The sequence below is a fragment of the Heloderma suspectum genome, chromosome 3 (genome assembly GCF_057233095.1).
Source record: "Heloderma suspectum isolate Gila_16-S chromosome 3, 16-S_ref, whole genome shotgun sequence".
In the NCBI taxonomy this organism is placed as follows: domain Eukaryota; kingdom Metazoa; phylum Chordata; class Lepidosauria; order Squamata; family Helodermatidae; genus Heloderma; species Heloderma suspectum.
This window is the reverse complement of record NC_139460.1, coordinates 50853606-50871841: the sequence shown is the minus strand read 5'-3', so window position 1 is coordinate 50871841 and position 18236 is coordinate 50853606. Positions and strand designations below refer to the sequence as shown.

Sequence of the window (18236 nt, the reverse complement as noted above, 5' to 3'; positions counted from 1 at the left end):
TTCCTGTAAACAACTTCGCTTCCCAAAGTGCTTGATAACACTTTTTATTTATTAGTATGGGAAGACAAATTTTTTCTCTTTTTTTTGCTTTCTTTTTCTTTGCTGATCTGCCTGTATTGCAGATCATGTTTCAAACTTTTTATATAAAACTTTCTGCTCCATGCACCAGCCTTGTCTCTTTATTTGTCTTTTTCAAGTTAAACTTACTTAAACTTTTCTGCCTTACACTAGTCCCACTGACACACATTTGGGATAGGCTCTTCTTCTCCTTCTAGTTAGATTTTCTTTATCTTAAAGAACTATTACATTATTGTGGCTACTTTACCCCAGGTAATAAGCTCCAGGCACAATCAGCTGCTTTTAATTTATCCTGGGGGCAACTATGGCCACGCTTCTTTTTTACAAATGTTTTTTCTTTGCCTTTTGCCTTTTCTTTTTCTCTCTTCTCTATCTGTCTTCTACTTTCTCTATTCCTTCTTTTCTATTTGCTTTTGTCTTTTCTCTTCGTCATCCATTGGGAACCACACTTAGTATCATTTGGAGTTGCAACTAACACTAATCTGCAAATATTACATATACTTTATGATATCTAAGAAATCATAAAATATACACAACAAACTTTTTCTGCAATTTAACACAATGAATGGAAAACACTTTTTGCATGGTAAGGCATGATGGAGCAGATCCAGCAATCATACTGCTCTTCTGGCTGAAAGCTCAGGGCTCATCAAAATTAAGGGACAGGCATACCCACACACGCAGAGTTCTAGGTCACCATTTTTGCATCGGCAACTCTATGCTGCATGAGTTCTGGCAGAAGGAAATCTAAAAGTCACAGATCAAACTCAGCCTGCTGTACACTGAGCTGACTACAAACATAGACACACGGTCCACAGCGATGAGAGTTCAAGTTTATCAAAAGCTTCATAGCACTGTCCATGGCAAGTTTGTGACAATTTAAAATTTTAGTTCATGTGCAGAGTGTCTCTAAAAAGCCTAGATGATGATGGAGGCAAACAGTGAAGGCTCTGGGCAATGAAGATGCGATGTTTCCAGCAAAGGCTCTCTACTTTTGCATGAGTTTAAAAAGGGAAAGTGTGGCCCTACACCCCTTCTGACAGACAAGGGCCTTTAACTTTTTAGCAAGGCCTCTGTCTAAACAGAGCGGCACAGCTCAGCTCTCTAGCCGTGACGCTTTAACCTGGGCAACTCCTCTGTAAATTTTATTTTACTTCTGTCAGGTTCTCTCACAGACATTTTAAAAACTTACTCTTTTTTTTTCTCTTTTAACCTGGTACACGAAAGCACTGAAACACTGAGTGCCGAAATTCAGGACGCTGGGGGGTGATGGGCATCGCCTTATACTTGCATTTTTCAGGCAGCCATTAATCTTCAGGGAGGCGGTGGGGTGATTTGCAGGACTTCAAAGGCAAGCTTCTCAGTTTGTTTGTATTTGTAAATCCCAAGCTCAAAACAGGACACCTACAGGGCCACCAAATTCTTGCTTTGGCACGGGCAACAAATAACTCGGTTCAGGTTTCTTCACTGGGGTCTCAAACAGGAAAACAGTCTTAATTTAAAGTTGTAACATCACTGACAGCGTCAGCCAGCCAGCTACACAGATCTCATTGTTTTTTTAAGACAGTTGCTCCAATATCTTCTTTTCTTCTCAATCAGGTTGGGTCTCCCAGCTTACACAGTTTATTGCAGCTTTCAGGAGCATGGCAGTAGCATGATTTTGGCTTGGCCAGGAACATGCTGTCTGGTTTCTCGGTCTCTTTAGCACACACACTTAGGCAGTGTAACACTGGACACTCAAATCAGTGAGATTTCTTCATTGCAGGGAATCCCACGGCAAAAGCTTAATGGTTACGCTCTTCAGAAATCATATAGCCGATGGTCAGTAGCTACAGGCTCTATGCAATTTTAACACAGTTCAAAGCTAAACATGGTTACCTTGACAGAGATCTTCAACATGGTCTTTCTGCTTCATTCTGCTTTGGGACAGTCTTATGGCACACTTTTCACTCGAAGAGGGGTCTAGCCTGTGCTCTGGGGGCTGATTCTTCACCTTTATTTTCTATTTTGCCTTCATCTTCTGGGTCTTCATTTTCAGTTTCCATTTCTTAGGGATTTCATCTCAATTAGGCGAGGTGAGGATGTTGCACAACTCAGAACGTTGTGGGCAATTTGCCTGCCCCCCCTCTCTCGGCGCGCTAGGCTAACAGCTACTTCTTTGGCCTTACACTCTCACGCTCCTACGCTTTGTTAAAAGCCAGACTGTCCTGCAACATTTTTCTAATTAACAGCCTCAGATCTTGTTTTTTTTCCTCTCAGCTCGACCTTGAGCTTTTTGCTGTTTTCTCTTTCTATTCTGAATCTTTTTTAAAAAAAAAAACCTTTTTCTTTCTTTGTTTGACATACATCTCAAGGGGGTGCAAGGTTTGCTTCCCCCACCACCCATAGCCTCCCTCCTAAATTGAAGACAGACACAATTAGGGAATGGGAATTGGTCAGTGAGTAAGGGGTCTCACTGGCCAACACAAGAGGATTTTTCACACCACGCACTTTGCTACTGGCCTGGGCACCCGGACGGTCAACGGTATGCGTCAGAAACCGCAGTAGCCACTCACACAATCATCAATCTCTCCACTACATCCATATGTCCCTGCCACCCACTTTTCCCACTTTTTACTAGAGCGGAAAACGGCTTCCCCAGCTTCCTCAGCTTCCTACTGAGTACTGGCGTGCTAGGTACTGGCGCCCGCTCGGGGGTGTGATCAGGCCCCCCTTCTACCCGCAAGGAGTAGGTTCTTTTGTATACGTATACCACCAACACTGACCTTCTTCATAAGGCGGGGCCCTCTTTTTTTCTGCCCAGTGGCCTTTCTCCCTAAAGGCGGGGCCCTCTTTTTCCCATATACTTGCCTTTCTCCTGAAGGCTTCCAATGTGGGTTTCAACTCAATTGCAGCTGCGATACAGGCAGGGCTCAAGTTCCTTCCTCCGCTTCCCAAGGTTCTCTTGCTGCTCGCTGCCGTTTGGGCGATCCCGGTGCAGGCTTTCTCCCATTCACTCGACAAAAAGGTCGGTGGCGCCAAGAAAGGGAGGCATGCGCCGAGCTCGTCTTCCCGGTGCGGCGATCAAGAGCAGGCAACTGCCACCTGTCTGGCTCAGAGCCTGCCACATCCGAGTCACGGCACCATTTATGTTGCAGAACCCAGAGTCAGAGAGACCACGGAGTGAAGGAAAAAGAGATTCTTTATTTAACGCGCGGGCTTAAGGCTGGAATCGTTTCCAAAGAGCCAGAAGCCCCGATTTACATTAGCACATTGGTTTTATAGACATTGTGACACATATGAAACGGCTCCTCCTCCCCCTCCCGCGTGGGGTTGCAATCCTCAACATTTCTTCTCCTAGCACTATTGTTTATAATACAAGAACTGGGTTATAGGGTAGCCATGATAGGGAGAGAACAGAAGAGAACAGCAGAGAACAAGATATACAGTTATATGACCTTTGACAAGATAAGGAATTCCTGTGTCTCGTCAGCTTACAACAATATATTCAAGGGAGAAAGAGCTCAGCAAGAACATGAAGCATGAGACTGCATGAGGCTACTTAGTCTGACCCCTGATATGGCTGCTACAAGGAGAGTGCAAAAGCTGGTTTGAAACTCAACATTAAAAAAACTAAGATCATGGCATCTGGCCCCATCACTTCCTGGCATATAGAAGGGGAAGAAATGGAAGCTGTGACAGGTTTTATTTTCTTGGGCTCCAAGATCACCGCAGACGGTGACTGTAGCCATGAAATTAAAAGACGCTTGCTCCTTGGGAGGAAAGCTATGGCAAACCTAGACAGCATAGTAAGAAGCAGAGACATCACCTTGCCGACAAAGATCCATCTAATCAAAGCTATGGTTTTCCCAGTAGCAATGTATGGCTGTGAGAGCTGGACTGTAAGGAAGGCTGAGTGCCGAAGAATGGATGCTTTCGAACTGTGGTGCTGGAGAAGACTCTTACGAGTCCCCTGGACTGCAAGGAGGTCAAATCAGTCCATCCTAAAGGGAATCAACCCTGAGTGCTCATTGGAAGGACAGATACTGAAGCTGAAGCTCAAATATTTTGGCCACCTAATGCGAAGAGAAAACTCCCTGGAAAAGACCCTGATGCTGGGAAAGATTGAAGGCAAAAGGAGAAGGGGACGGCAGAGGATGAGATGGCTAGATAGCATCACCGATGCAATGAATATGAACTTGAGCACACTCCGGGAGAGAGCGGAGGACAGGAAGGCCTGGTGTGCTATGGTCCATGGGGTCACGAAGAGTCAGACACGACTGAATGACTGAACAACAACAACAACAAGCATATACTAAGCATACCTTTGACAGGAATGTCTTCAAGGTTTTTATGCCGCTTAAAAATAATTGCTACCTACCAAAGAATCTGAGTGCTTGTTTCTGAAATGCAGTTGCCTCTCAAATGATTCTGAAAACTCCTGGATGGAGTTTGATCTACCGTTTGGGCCACTTGTCCCCTGGAAAGAATACCCATTCAAAGATTTTTTGCTTGCCTTCATATGACAATGGCATTTTGTATCTTGGTCTTTTTGCAATTCTTTGCAACCCTTCAGATGGCCTGATGATGGGATCTTGGGAGAACCATGAAGTCTTGTCATATGGATGGAAGAAAGCTTGGCCTGTAAAAAAAAATCCTTATTCAATAAAAATATAAATAGCCTTTATACAGAAATCTGTCACAGAATAAAAGGTGTATCCACCTGGCAGGGGAGACAGCTTGATCATGAACATTAGCTATCAAATGGAAAACTCATGTGACAGGATATTATGTGAAATAGATCTTAACTATTTATTCGTTAGCACATTATGTCAGTGAAACACTATGTTAATTATGCTATTGCTGCATATACACAGTTCTGTTTGTTTAAGCTATATAGATATGTGCAGCTTGGGCTACTTAGCACAGCAACTTACTGGCAGAAAACTGCAATAGCAGCAAATTCCATAAATAGAAAGATTACGCTTTCATTCCTGCAATTTTGCTTTGATTAAATAACTGCTTTCTTAAATGTCTGTATCAATTGGGACACCATTTCAAATAAGATTATTGGCATTCTCAAAACATTCCAGTAATTCTCTGGTACTTAAGTTTCCTGTAATTGAATGCTGAGGGGAAAAAAATGCATTGCTTCAAACTTTGCAAACAGGTTCTCTTTAGATGGCCATTTAGGGAAAGCATCACCAAAAAAGACGTAGGGATCTGCTTAACATTTGCATATGCTAATATATATGTTGAAATGCAAATTTAGAAATTATCACTATAATTTAAATAGGATGCATCTCACCATAGTGTGAAAGATGGTGACCACGGAACATTATGCCTGTACAGTCTGCTATTCACAAACTAACTGTTGATGGGCTTCAGGGTCCCTTCTCTCCCTTCTTGTGGTCCTTTACCTTTAAACCAGACTTGGACTGGCCAGCTCTTCAAATAGAGGATGCCTTCAAATAGAGGATTGGCCTCTGTAAGGTAGAACACATGGCCACTCTAGGGTCTCTAAAATATGAAATTCACTGTTTTGCTATTAACAGTGTTCTCTTTGTTTTAACTCTAATACTGCTAATTGCTTGCTATGCAGTGAATATCTTTACTTCTACTTGTTCACTAAAGTATAACGAGAAAAGCCTTAGAATAAAGCGTTGGTCTCTAAAAATCAAATGTAGCTTCTCAATTTCCTGGTAATCTACCTGTCATGTTAACAATAACAACATGATTAAAACAAAATATTAAAACATAACATAAAACAAATTAAAAACACAATTAAAAGACAACCATCAAAGAAGCAGCACCAGCAAATTAAAAAAACCCTTTCGCAGCAGACCAGCTTATATGACAAAGGCCTACCTGAATAAAACCAGAACTTTGAGATTCCTCTTTAAGATTGTCTAGGCTAGTTACAGCTGTAAACTGTTACATTTTATTTTCATGCAATCTGCCTGCTTTGCCTAAACCTATCTGTAATCCCAACCTAGCCGTAAATAAACTCTTTAATTTGGAACCACTAGGTTGTGGGGTGGTAGCTAGGGAAGCCATGGAGCATTGCACCTTACTGCTTGTTTCATGCTACTGAGGGAGATAAAGTGGGGATTGGATCCTGCTAAGGCTTGTCATCCAGCAGAGACTGCAGAGTATAAGGCAAACCAGCCAAGCTGTTTCTACATTCTCCTTCGTGGCTCTAGGAAGCTGGAGATCTCTCTGAGGAGGTCCCCAATTATTCAGGACAGTGTGAATGCCAATGCATTTGGCCAAAATCAGAGCTATTGGCAGTCAATCTTATGCAGGATTCCCTTGTGGGCCAACAAAAATTCTTGGCATCATCAAAATAGGTTCTTAAGGGCATAATCCTATGACATCCATGCTGGATACTCATAAGCCTCTAAACTCGGAGGCTTACTAGCATCCAGTGCAGAGCAGGACTGGCAGAGGTGACTGTTGCCTCCGCCGCACCTCCCACTCTGCATTTTAGTTAGATGGGCTTTTTCGCCCATCTAGCTGGGGTGCTGTGGAGGGGGAGGGAAAGAGGCTAGAGAGGCCTGGGAATACAGCATAACCTGGCCCCTCCACTCCACCCCCTTTTCAACCTTGGAGAGGCAGCCAAGGCGGTTCTTTCCGGCTGAACATCAGGAAAAACGTCCTGTTAGAGCAATACAACAATGGAACCAATTACCTGGGGAGGTGGTGGGCTCTCCCACACCGAGGCGTTCAAGATGAGGCTGGACAGCCATCTGTCAAGGATGCTCTGACTTGGATTCCTGCATTGAGCAGGGGGTTGGACTTGATGGTCTTGTAGGCCCCTTCCAACTGTACTATTCTATGATTCTCCATGCTGACTGTGTGGGCAAGGGGAGCAAGGATTCCCAGACCTGAGGGAGGAGTGCTGTCTCCAGCTTTGGATCCAGGAATCCAAAGTATCCCACGGTCTCCCAGACACTGTCAAGGTGCCATAAGATTGCTCCCTAATATGCATGAAGATGATTTTCTATTACGTTTGTGCCTAAAATCAAAATTTACCTTAACTGTGGTAATTACTACTGAAAAAATACTCTGCTTCATTTGGGTGTACATTTTATACCATAAAAGCTTTACTGCTAACGGTACAATTTGTTATTACATCTAAAATTGCATGCTGATTAACAAATATATATATCTATATATATATATTTGAATGAGCGAACTAGAGTGTGTATACTTCCTCTCATTGCAGGGAACTCTGTTCTTCCAAAAAAATAAAATAAATTAACAACGGGACAAGTGTAATAGTTGAAGGGCCTACAGTAACTTGACTGGGTGTCTGCTGTAGCCTGTAGTATCCACTATGTGCACTGAACATTGACCTATTCTTCAAAGAACTCCTTCAGCAAAAGTAGCCACAAATGAGCTAATTAAAACATCCTGAAAACAGGTATCTTGGGGTTTTAAAGAAGTTTTATAATGATAAATACTGTACCACATATATGGAAAAGTAGCATGTACAAGGTCATTACAACTAAAAGAAATTAGGCTTGAAGGTGAAAGGTGTTATCCAGTATAATCTGGGTCTAAAGAATCCTATGTTTTCCTTGTTTCACTGATCATATTTATAACAAATTATCTAAGCATCATACAGTTTTAAAATAGAATAAAATACAATAGAATACAAAGCTCACAATACAGAACCAACATAATAAAACTACAAAAGTACATACAAAGCCAACCTGATAAAAATACAGTATAAAGGCTACCTGAAAAAATAGGGTAAAAACGAGGAACCAAACTAACAAAGAAATGAACAAGAGTTAAAGCAGGTATTAAAATAGCAAGGATTTAACAGGCCTGGGAGAAGAAAAAGGTCTTAACAGAAATAAAACAATATTGGCACCAGGTGAATTTCCCTGGAGGCAGCGTTCCATAATTGGGGAGCTACCCCCAGTGAGAAGGCCCTACGAAAGGCTTTTAGTACAATAATTTTCTACCACAGGATGTCATGATAAACTTTTTAAAAGATTAGACAAATCATGGAGAGTGCATTTGTCAATGGCTATGAGGCATAATAGTTAAATGAAGTTTCCATGTTCAGAGTCAGTATACCTCTGAGTAACTGATGGGGACATTCATGCCCTGCTTGCAAGCTTTCAGTAGCATCTCATTGGCTGCTACCAGGAACTAGATGGATCATAGGTTGCTTTTACATCTGCACTTTACTCTGGAATTGCTATCCTTTCTTTACTCACTTTTTATGAAGAGCCCAGATGATTTTGTTACCAAATCGATGAATTCCAGTGGGCCTGTTCAGATGCACAGGGGAAGAGGGTGGTTAGGCTAACTATGGAGGAGGGGTTAGTGAAACCATGATGCATGGACCCGCCAGACAATCGCGGAACCACACGGCACCATGTGGTTGCACAAACCACCCCCTCTGTAGTTACCTGGCGATCTTCCCGGTGTGGTTAGCGTGCATCCTGTTGTCCTCCGCTGTGTGAATGGGCTGCCAGTGTCCGCTCCAGTGTTCGAAATGGCCATGTGACCATAGAGAAAGTCCATGGTGGCTAGAGCATCACCAGCAGTGGTAGATGCTCTAGCCAACGGACTCTATGGTCGCAGCCTGGAAGTCCTCTGGAGCCCATTTAACCACGAGGGAGCCCTCCAGACAACACAGTAAGCCACCTGGGCCCCCTTAACTCTGCTGCAGGGGGGCGGTTAGCCAGTGTGGCTTCCTAACCATGAGAAGCATGGTTTTCTCCCCCCACATGACACACTAAGCCACTTTGGTTAGCAGAAATTCCCTAACCATCATGGCTTAGTGTGACGTCTGAACAGGTGCAGTGTTTTCTGTGTTGCCCTCCTCCTCCAATAGCTGGTTTGCGGCATGTAAAAAAAATGCAATTGCAATGCAAACCTACCCAGTGTGGACAGAAAAACTGCTATTGAGGCATTTTAAGGTCCCTGTGTCTTTAATTAAAAGCTCCTGTGAGAAGGTCCTGTTTTTTTATTGCTTTCTGTTGAATATAGCAGTGGGCAGAAGTTTTAATTACTGTTTTCCCCTCATTGTTGTAGTTGTTTTTAATTTGTATAGAGTGAAATAGCAGTATTTCACTATGTTAAAGTGAATATATATATATATATATAAAAAATTAACACTTCCTCCATACAAACTGACACTAAGGGGCAATTAAGAGGGGCTAAATAAGGCAGAATTAACAGGTTATTCATTAATAATCCTGCCACCATGCTCAACAGGAAGCAAAGAAAAGGTCAGAATGGGAAAGCAGGAAGCTTTTAATTAAAGGTACAAGAGATATTTGCTGAATGGGACTTACTTCTGAGTAACGGTCACAGGGGGATCTTGGCCACGTGGAAGGACATTGCAGGGTAATATATTGCTATATTAAGGGATCAATCCTATGCGGATCGATGGTTGCCTCCGAACCCAGGGGCAACTGCCTATCCACTGCGGGGTGGGAGGATTGGTGAGGGGTGCATCTCCTCTGCACTCCTGCCATCCTGCTTTTGCGGCTAGACAGCCAATTTTGGCAGTCTAGCCGCAGGACCTCAGAGTGCTGGGTGGGGTGGCCTGATGACACATAGTAAGTGTTGTACCGGCACTTCTGACCTCCCCGTCCTGCCCTGCCTTCAGCAATGCCCCATTTTCCCCGCTCCACACTGCTCTTCCGTGTGCAGAGTGGGGGGCCAATCTGTGCTGCCTACGAGGCGGCACGGGAGGGGTGGAGGTCGGGGCTCCAAGAACTGACCTCGGAGCACAGGCTCCAAGGTTGGGTCCCGGGAACTGACCAATCCTATGGCCGTCTAGCTGCTGACTAGCGGCCATAGGATTGTGCCCTAAGTGTTATGTGGAACCTCCATTTTAATTCTGCGTATAGCTGATTGTGGAAAAGCAGTGATTCAGCAGTGCTAAAGGGGCCTAGTGTAAAAGCAACTATTATCTGATTCATCAAAGCAATTCTTAAATTCTCTCTTGTAAAGCAAACTGCGATTTCATCTCAGGATTCCATAAGAACTGGAAAATGCTAATATCCCCTGAACTCCTAAAAGGCTACAGAAATTGTATCTCTGCAAAAGTAATGAATATCCTTTTAAAAAAATCCAAGTAAGTGGCAGAATTACTTTATCCGTTAAGGTTGAAATTCTGTACACATTTAAGTTCCATTGAACTCAGTAGAACTTACTTCTGAGCAGGCATGCATAGAATTGCACTGTAATTATGGTGTACCTTAAGCATTTGTGTGGCTTTTTGAGTGATGCGACTTTGATGTGAAGAGAATAAATTCTATGTACCATATCTGAATCTTAACATGCTAGAGTTTACAAAAAGAATATTGCAGTACAGGTTTATATGCCATATAATTGTTTGTCACTTACAAACCACACATACATACACAGTGTATGTATTAAAAATAAATATATAATTGTTCACCACTTTTACTGTCCTCTGGTGTACTTATCCTTAAATCTGCAGTATTAGCAACAGTAACAGAGTTCTGAAGATCTGAATTCATTTTAAAGGTCATTTGGGGTTTTATTCAGCAAAGACTCACTTTAGAGTCAACAGGAATTTTGCTCGGAAAAAGCAGCCATGTGGGGGATGCAAAACTTCTTCCTGCCCTGCACTCTCCAGATAAAAAGTAATGTCTACGAATATTCCTGACCCCCCAATCAGACTGAAAGAGGGGGATGGTTATCCGGTAGGGCGGTGAGCTGTGAACTGGTAGCCACATGGTGAAATGGATTTAAAACTCAGTGCTCCTCCAATAATTAATATATCACCACACTAAAAAGTGTATGTGAATCATTCTTAATGAGATAGTTAGGCAAATGCAACAGTTTCATGGAATTTGGTTTGATAGGTTCACAAAATGTTTCTCCCAGCAGAGAGTCAGTCATTGTCTATCTTCAAATTTAATAGGACATTAATCTTTTAAAAACTGGCTAATTAACATATTAATCTTTCCCCTAGTGATTCTGAGCTCATCCTGACTCCCTCTTATAGCAAACTCAGATGGTGAGTGCTGCCAGAATTGGAACTAAAATGGGGCCATTGAGAAACAAGAGTGAGGTATCAGCATTCTCAAGGGAACCCCTAGGTTTGCAGAAGTACAAAAAATCTTTAAAAATAAAGCCTAAGGGGGCAAAAAAGACCAAAAACAACACCCTAATGAGAACTGAGCATGTTCAGTGGCCACAGAATGCTGTGCCTCTTGGAAGACAAAAGTGGAAAATGGGGACGGGGGGGGGGGATGGGGACAGAATGGACTATCCTGGAAGAGGGCATGGTTGGCTGGTTGGCATCCTGAATAGCAGCACTCTTGTCAAAGGTGAAGATATGTTTTGTGGATCCACTTGTAATATGAACTTGGTTGTCCCATGCTTATGAGTGGGGCAGAGAAATTGGGCCAGGCCACTCACATACAAACTAGGGGTTTCTGCATACTCAAGGACTTCTGGAGGTATGCAGAAAAAATAGGAGTCTGTAAATTAAAGAAAAGAAATCACCACCAACTGCAAAAAAGAAAAGAAAAAACCTATCTAAGAGCAATCCTATAGTTCCTGGGAGAACGTCCCAGGGATGATAGGACTGCTTGGAAAAACCCTTCCAAGGTCAGAGACAGTACTCTGCTCTCAGTAGAGGGAGTTGGAGATCCGACCCCCCGCCTCCTTGCAGCTGGCATAGAAAGAGCAGCACTGGTTGCCCTTCGAGGTTGGAAAAGTGACCTCTAAAGAGGTGGAAAGGAGGTGTTCCTGTGGGAGGGGAGGAGACCAGAGAGGCCAGGATATGAGATACCTTGAGCCTCCTCCGGCCTTCGTCCTCAGAGGATGAAAGACGGAGGATGGGGAGGCAAAGATTGCCTCCATGTTCCAGCTGCCCTGATGACTTCAGCCCAGCAGGGCATAGGAATCTCCGAAGCCTCTGAGTTCGGAGGCTTCCAAGCAGTGAGGGCACAATCGATAGGACTGAGCCCTTAGGGACTCAGCATACTCATTACCCTCCAGGAGCTGAGGGCAGTTCAGGGTCAGTTGAGAAAAAGGAAAACAAGGGGAGGAAAGGCTTGCTTAAGCCCCTAATAATAATTTATCTTGCATGTGTGTGTGCGCTATGGTCGGGGGATTCATCTTTCCATCCTAATCACACACACACTCCCCAAGCCCAGGATGCTATAAACTATTAATTGCTCAGATCCTATAGAAGATACATTAGTTGAGAGCCAGTGTAGTGGTGAGAGTGACGGACTGGGAACCGGGAGATCCAGGTTCTAGTCCCCACTTGGCCATGGAAGCTCACTGGGTGACTTTGGGCCAGTCACAGACTCTCAGCCCAACCTACCTCACAGGGTTGTTGTTGTGAGGATAAAACAGAGAGGAGGATAATGTAAGCCGCCTTGGGTTCCTTGCAAGAGGAAAAAAAGCGGGAAATAAATGCAATAAATAATAAATAAATAAATAATAGTTAGAGGCAGGGTGTGTGTTATTGGCATTGGAGGGAAGTTATGTGCTTCCACTGATTGAATTCTAATTCATCATTCCACCAAGAGGTTTTTCAGATGCAAGGGTGGCAGAGCCCTCAAGAAAGTATTTTGGAATGACGTTTGTGTGAACATACATTTGGGGAATGTGTGTCACGATCTAGTCTCTGAGCTGCTCATCTAGCCATGGAGTTTGCAGTAGGGGATGGGGGATTTCCCAACTTTTTATCTCCCTCCCCTGTAATTCCTCACCTCAACTTTTTAATCAATACATCTTAAACAACTAAAAAATCCAGTGGTTAACAGTGAAGCCAGAGCTTAAGATAGACTCCCATTTCACAGTTAATGTTGTCTTGACTCTTCCTCAATTATAACTCAGATTAATGCATTCAGATAAAACATGTCTATTAATTTTTGTTGTGCAAATATGGGTCAGGATCTTATGGGATAAAGGCATTATCTTCATTCAGTACTGAACAATCCTTATGTTTGAGCTCTGTATCTTAACCTATATTTCACTTATTAGCTCTGATTCTGTGAAGTTACCGTATTGACATAGATGCTGATATTTAGTATTCACATCTTGCTATGCATATGATGTAAAAACATATTTCAAAACCAAATATTACAACATAGGTATGATGTCTATCACCATAAGAGATGATCTTTTAAAATTAACCCTTTCCTCACCCCATTTTTTGCTTTCTCTTCACATTTCTCCACTCAAGAGTCTTACCGGAAGGGAGGTTCTCCTTTCACCCAAACATCTTGCCTGCTGTTTCCTGTATGCTCTGCTTTCTTTTTCCTTTTCATCGATCACACTGTGTCCCCAGAAACTGCTCATCCATTTTGCAAAGGAGATATCCTCCTCCTCTTCATAGTCCATGTACAGATGGGAAATATGTATGTGAAACAGCACTGCTGAATTAAGAGAACTGCACAACAACAAAGGAATAGTGCTGTAATTTCAAAACTGCCCCTTCTAATTAGAAAACACTGCAACCCATCTAAAAGCAACCCAACAAATATATTAGTCAAGTGCCACCCTTGGTCTTGTCTATATAAGTACAAGCCAAGGCCTGGTAATCTATTTTAAGAATGGTTACTTGCTTCTAACCATTCCATTACAGAAACTCCCAATGTCACACACCCTGCAGGTGGTAAGAGAACTGGGCTGCCTACTTCACATTCTTGCTGCTGAGTGCACCAACTGTCAATACCAATGGAGAGTTGTCCACAATAACATGCCTGGGAGGCTCAGGCTATGATTTGAATCTGGCTTGCAATAGGGAAACAGAATTGATGTATTGAACATGTTCAGGAACTGGCACAATATAGATCTTAACTGACTTTAGGAAATAACCTTTTCTGTTTTCTAATATTTAAATTCCACATCCCACATGAACAAAAAGGGGAAATTCTAGCATTATAGTTAGCTAATATTGCCTACAAACCTCTTCTTAGCCCTATAGGAAACAGCAAGGCACCAATGCCAACTTACCATTGTATGTATGAGTGGTCCATGTTATAATGTATATGTCCCAATGCACATCAACTCATCTTTGAAAATGACAATCACATGAACATAAGAACCATGCTGGATCATACCAAAGGCCTATCTACTCCAGCATTCCGTTCCCACACTGGCCAACCAGATGTCTATGGGATGCCTACAAGCCTGACATGAGCACAATAGCACCCTCTCAGTCACAGATGCTTCAGTCACACATGCTGAGATCATGTAAATATTGGTATGGCTCTACATGAGTCTTCAATAGCAACTGGGTTCTGGCTGATGGAGTGGCTTATTGGAGCACAGCTCATCTTTTTCATTCACTCATCCCCATCCAGAGTACACTTTCTGATCCAGAATATTTTTTTTTAGCATCATTTGGCAATTTAAATAAAAAACACAAAATATTGCTGTGCTTACTAGCAAAATCATGAGGGCACATCTGTGGAAATACAAACATTTGAACTCTAACAAAATATAGTCAGATATATAAACATGAGGATAAATTTTACATGATCAGTGTGGTGAATCAGAATTCACAATCAGAGCACCACCTTGACTCCCACCCCTTTGCATGACTAATGAAATGGCCAGAGAATTTCTGGAAGGGGGTTTACCCTTTCCCTATGGGGAATGGGCTGATTCAGAATAAGTGTAAGAAAAGAACAAAGACAGCAGCTAGAGTTACTTGCAGGAATGGGAGATTGGGGCAAGATCAGGCTGGAGGATCAGAGAGCTAAATGGAGTTCTGGAAGCATCTTTAGGATGCAAGGGAGGCAAATATTGTAGAAAACTGATGGGGAACAGTATCTCTTGGGGCATTAATGCTGCAGATCCCCACCTATGCTCAACCTGCGTAATGTAAATAAATACAAATATTACAAAATGGCACGAGTCTCCAGTAACCTCATTCAAGGAAACTAAAACCCTTGGTAAATACTTGCACTCCTGGAGTTATCACTGCTTGGAGGATTGGGGTCCAAGCTTGTGACAGTATTTTGTGTTTTGTTTCCAGTTGTAGATACTGCAAAAAAACAACAACACCCCACCACCACCAAGGGAAGGGATGATGAAGAATGAATTGTTCCCTTTTAAAGAACACAACAACTGAGAGATAATTTTTCTTTTCATTCTTAGGAGAGCCTCACAGATGCATATGCAATGGCAGATTTTTCTCTTCCACCACTAAGACCACCAGGAAAGCCATCATCAATGTTCAGTGTACATCTCCCACCAGTGAAAATATCAGCCAGGCAAATGCCAGTACCTTCATCAACCACAGCAGTTGCTTCCTCCCATCCAATTAGAGGCTCAAACAAACATGTATCATCTTCTTCCCCAGTAACAAATCCTATCTTTCTCCCTCCACTGCATATTTCAGGCAAGAAAACAGGAGGAAAATGCAATGCGCTCCCTCCACTGAATGTTGGAGTCAAACAAGCAGATGCAATCCAGGAAGTGTTTTATTCGCAGGTGAGCAACCCAGATTCAGCAGTATCAGTTTTGAAACAGCCACCAGTTACTTTTGTTCAGATAATTGTGCCAGGAAATCCGTCACCAGCCAAATGTTCCTCATTCTTGTCATCTCCAGAAAGCAAAAAGTAGATGGCTTGCTGCTGGAGAGCCTCAACAGAATTAGAAAGAAAGTAGGTTTTATGATGAAAGAGCTGCAATCCACTGCACACTTGGCACATTCTTACTTAGAATAAACCTATAGAACATTTGACCCACCTATTACCAGGTTATAACCCTAATGGAAAAACAGGGTGCCTGATGGTGCAGAGTGGCCTATGCACATACTTGTATTCATGAAGAATCTTTTCAGATGAATGTGCATAAGTTGGGGCAGTCTGTTGTGATCCCATTCCCCCTACCACGTGATTATTATTCCCACAATTATGGTCTGAATAGTTGTTCCTTAATGAGATCTGACTTTATTTTTTTAAGTGTGTATTTATACACATATTTGACATCTACATGCAGTGGTGTAGTGGAGTCAGGACTCACAGGGATGCTTTTTTATTAGCAGAGACGCCAACATTCCTTATTCCCTCTAAGCTCAGCTGGAATCCTCACAGGAGCTGCATGGTGGGAATGAATTTTCCCAGCAACAATGGGGCTGTTCACACAACACAGTGAGGGTAGGTTATGTGAGGGTTATTTAACCCTCACTTATGCAACCTTGGCTTGTCAAGCCACTGTAGCATAGGAATCCGGTCAATATATTGTTCACTGTTGTAATGCAAAGTATTTTGTGATGGCTTGGTGGGCAATTAAGACCCATTAACTTTACAAAAGACTTGCTTCTGGTGGAGATAAAAACTGCTAGAACAGGTTGGTTAATGGGATGTAGTTAATCAACACAGCTGCCTGAATTTTTGGACTCTCCTTGCGGGGGTGGCTATGGGGATTGTCATGATGAGCATCTGCACTTCAAAATTTATCTTTACACCACAGTATAGATATATAAATACATGTGTATGTTATGTGTTAGCAATTGTACATGATTCTTGGCCCCCCACCCCTGCTGGAACTTTTATCCTGCAATTGGCTCGCCTCATTCAGGGAGTCCAGACATTGTCATCCTCAGCTTGTAAATTTCCGGTGTTTTTTCATTCCCATCTTTTTTTATTCCCACAAAAAAATCCTTTATGGAGAAAAGATGGAAGTTGCTTCAAGCCAGAGGGCTCCTAGCGCTAATAATCAGAAGAGACTGTGCGGCTATTCTGTCTTTTTTCCATAACATATCTTTTGCAGTTAAGAAAATGGTTTTAAGATGCAGTGGGAAAGCTGGGAGGATTGAGAGTAAGATGACATTGTTTGCCGCCCCCCTCTAAAATTCTGTGCATGAGGCAGGGCGGGGACGATAACAGCCTCATCTGGAATCACCCGGAATAGCTGCACAATCCTTTTGACTGGGAGCATTCGGAACGCCCCGTCTGGAAGCACCCTAAACGTTTCGGAGTTCTTGGCGTGAGTCAAGCTTCGCCAAGCCGGCTTCCTGCCGGCAGGTGGCAGGGCGCCTTTCTCCGTCTAGGCCGCGACTGCGCCGACTTTTCCCCGCCAATAGGCGGCGCCGCAGCCTAAGCCTTGATAGCGGGGAACGCGGCGAGCGGAAGCTTTCCCGGGCCGTTTTTCCCGTTATGCCCCTGGCTTCCGTTGACCCCGCTCTCTCCCGGGTTCGCTCTGCTGCCGCCAGCGCCGGAGCTCCGAGGCGAGCGGGGAATCATGGCCGCCTCGAAGCCCGTGGAGGCCGCTGCGCGCGAGGGCGCGACGGGCTCGGGGATCCCGCGCTGGCAGCTGGCCCTGGCGGTGGGGGCGCCGCTGCTGCTCGGGGCCGGCGCCCTTTACCTGTGGGGCCGGCGGAGGCGCGCGACGCGGGGCGGAGGCAAGGGCGCGAGCGAGAGGAAGACCCCCGAGGGAAGGGCCAGCCCGGGGCCCGCCGACGGCGCCGGAGCCCGCCACGTCGGTGGCGCCGGCGGCGACGAGATGGTGAGGAGAAGGCGGGGCGGTCGCCGCGCTGCGCGGGAAAGGCTGCCTGGGCTTTGTGTGGCGTTGGGGGAGGCGGCAGGAGGAGGAGGAGGAATGGGGACAGCGTGAGGAGAAGCGAGGGGCGGCCCGCTCCGGAAAGCGCCGGGGCCGGCCGTTGGTGGCGCGCGCCCTTCGGGCGGGGCAGGAGCGCCGCCGCGAGCTCGGCGTTCGACGTCACGTGCCTCGGGGCAGGGTCGGTTAGGCTCCCAACGGCCCCTGCTCGGCCGGGCTTTTGTCACAGTCCTCAGCTCCTCGCTTTGGGTTGGCATCTGCGGGACCGAGCAGCTGGTGCTTCTTAGGGGGCCGATGTGGCCCCAGGGCTTCCAGTTGCTGACCCCCACCCCCGGTTTTCCTCTCTCGCTTCTTATCCCCGCCAGATTGAAGTGGAAAAGCTGTCTAGAGCAGGGGTAGACCGACGATTGAACAGGCTCTGCTGGGAGGACCTCTTGGCGATTTGGAGTAGATGAACAAGGGTCTCTCACTCCCAAATGGTTTAAGGTTCGCAAGAGCTCTGGAGTGCTAGGATTTTTTTTATTTTTTTAAGTGGAAGGTCTGTGAGGTCGGTTCAGTTCTGGCACTCAAAACAACCCCCGGTGCTCATCAGGTGTTCAGAGGGTCCAGTTCTAAATGTCTGTCTTGTAGTGGCTTCAGGTAGT

General features: G+C 44.3%; 2 protein-coding genes across 5 annotated transcripts in view; one reads left to right on the top strand and one right to left on the bottom strand.

Moving 5' to 3' along the window:
* Positions 1 to 16531, bottom strand: part of LNP1 (leukemia NUP98 fusion partner 1) — a 28865-nt gene extending 12334 nt beyond the window's left edge. The window contains exons 1-3 of one of the 2 annotated variants that reach the window (XM_084843271.1): positions 15317 to 16531; positions 13273 to 13471; positions 4574 to 4699 (exon numbers count right to left, since the gene is read on the bottom strand). In XM_084843271.1, coding sequence (XP_084699397.1) covers positions 4574 to 4699; positions 13273 to 13422 — 276 coding nt within the window. In that variant the 5' untranslated portion in view covers positions 13423 to 13471; positions 15317 to 16531. Of the gene's footprint in view, positions 1 to 4573; positions 4700 to 8291; positions 8346 to 8486; positions 8594 to 13272; positions 13472 to 15316 lie in introns of those variants that run through there. The other variant, XM_084843273.1, reaches the window with a different exon arrangement.
* A 685-nt stretch (positions 16532 to 17216) lies between these two features.
* Positions 17217 to 18236, top strand: part of TOMM70 (translocase of outer mitochondrial membrane 70) — a 34140-nt gene continuing 33120 nt past the window's right edge. For all 3 annotated transcript variants that reach the window (XM_084843235.1, XM_084843232.1, XM_084843234.1), the window contains exon 1: positions 17217 to 17541. In XM_084843235.1, coding sequence (XP_084699361.1) covers positions 17278 to 17541 — 264 coding nt within the window. In that variant the 5' untranslated portion in view covers positions 17217 to 17277. The remainder of the gene's footprint in view (positions 17542 to 18236) is intronic.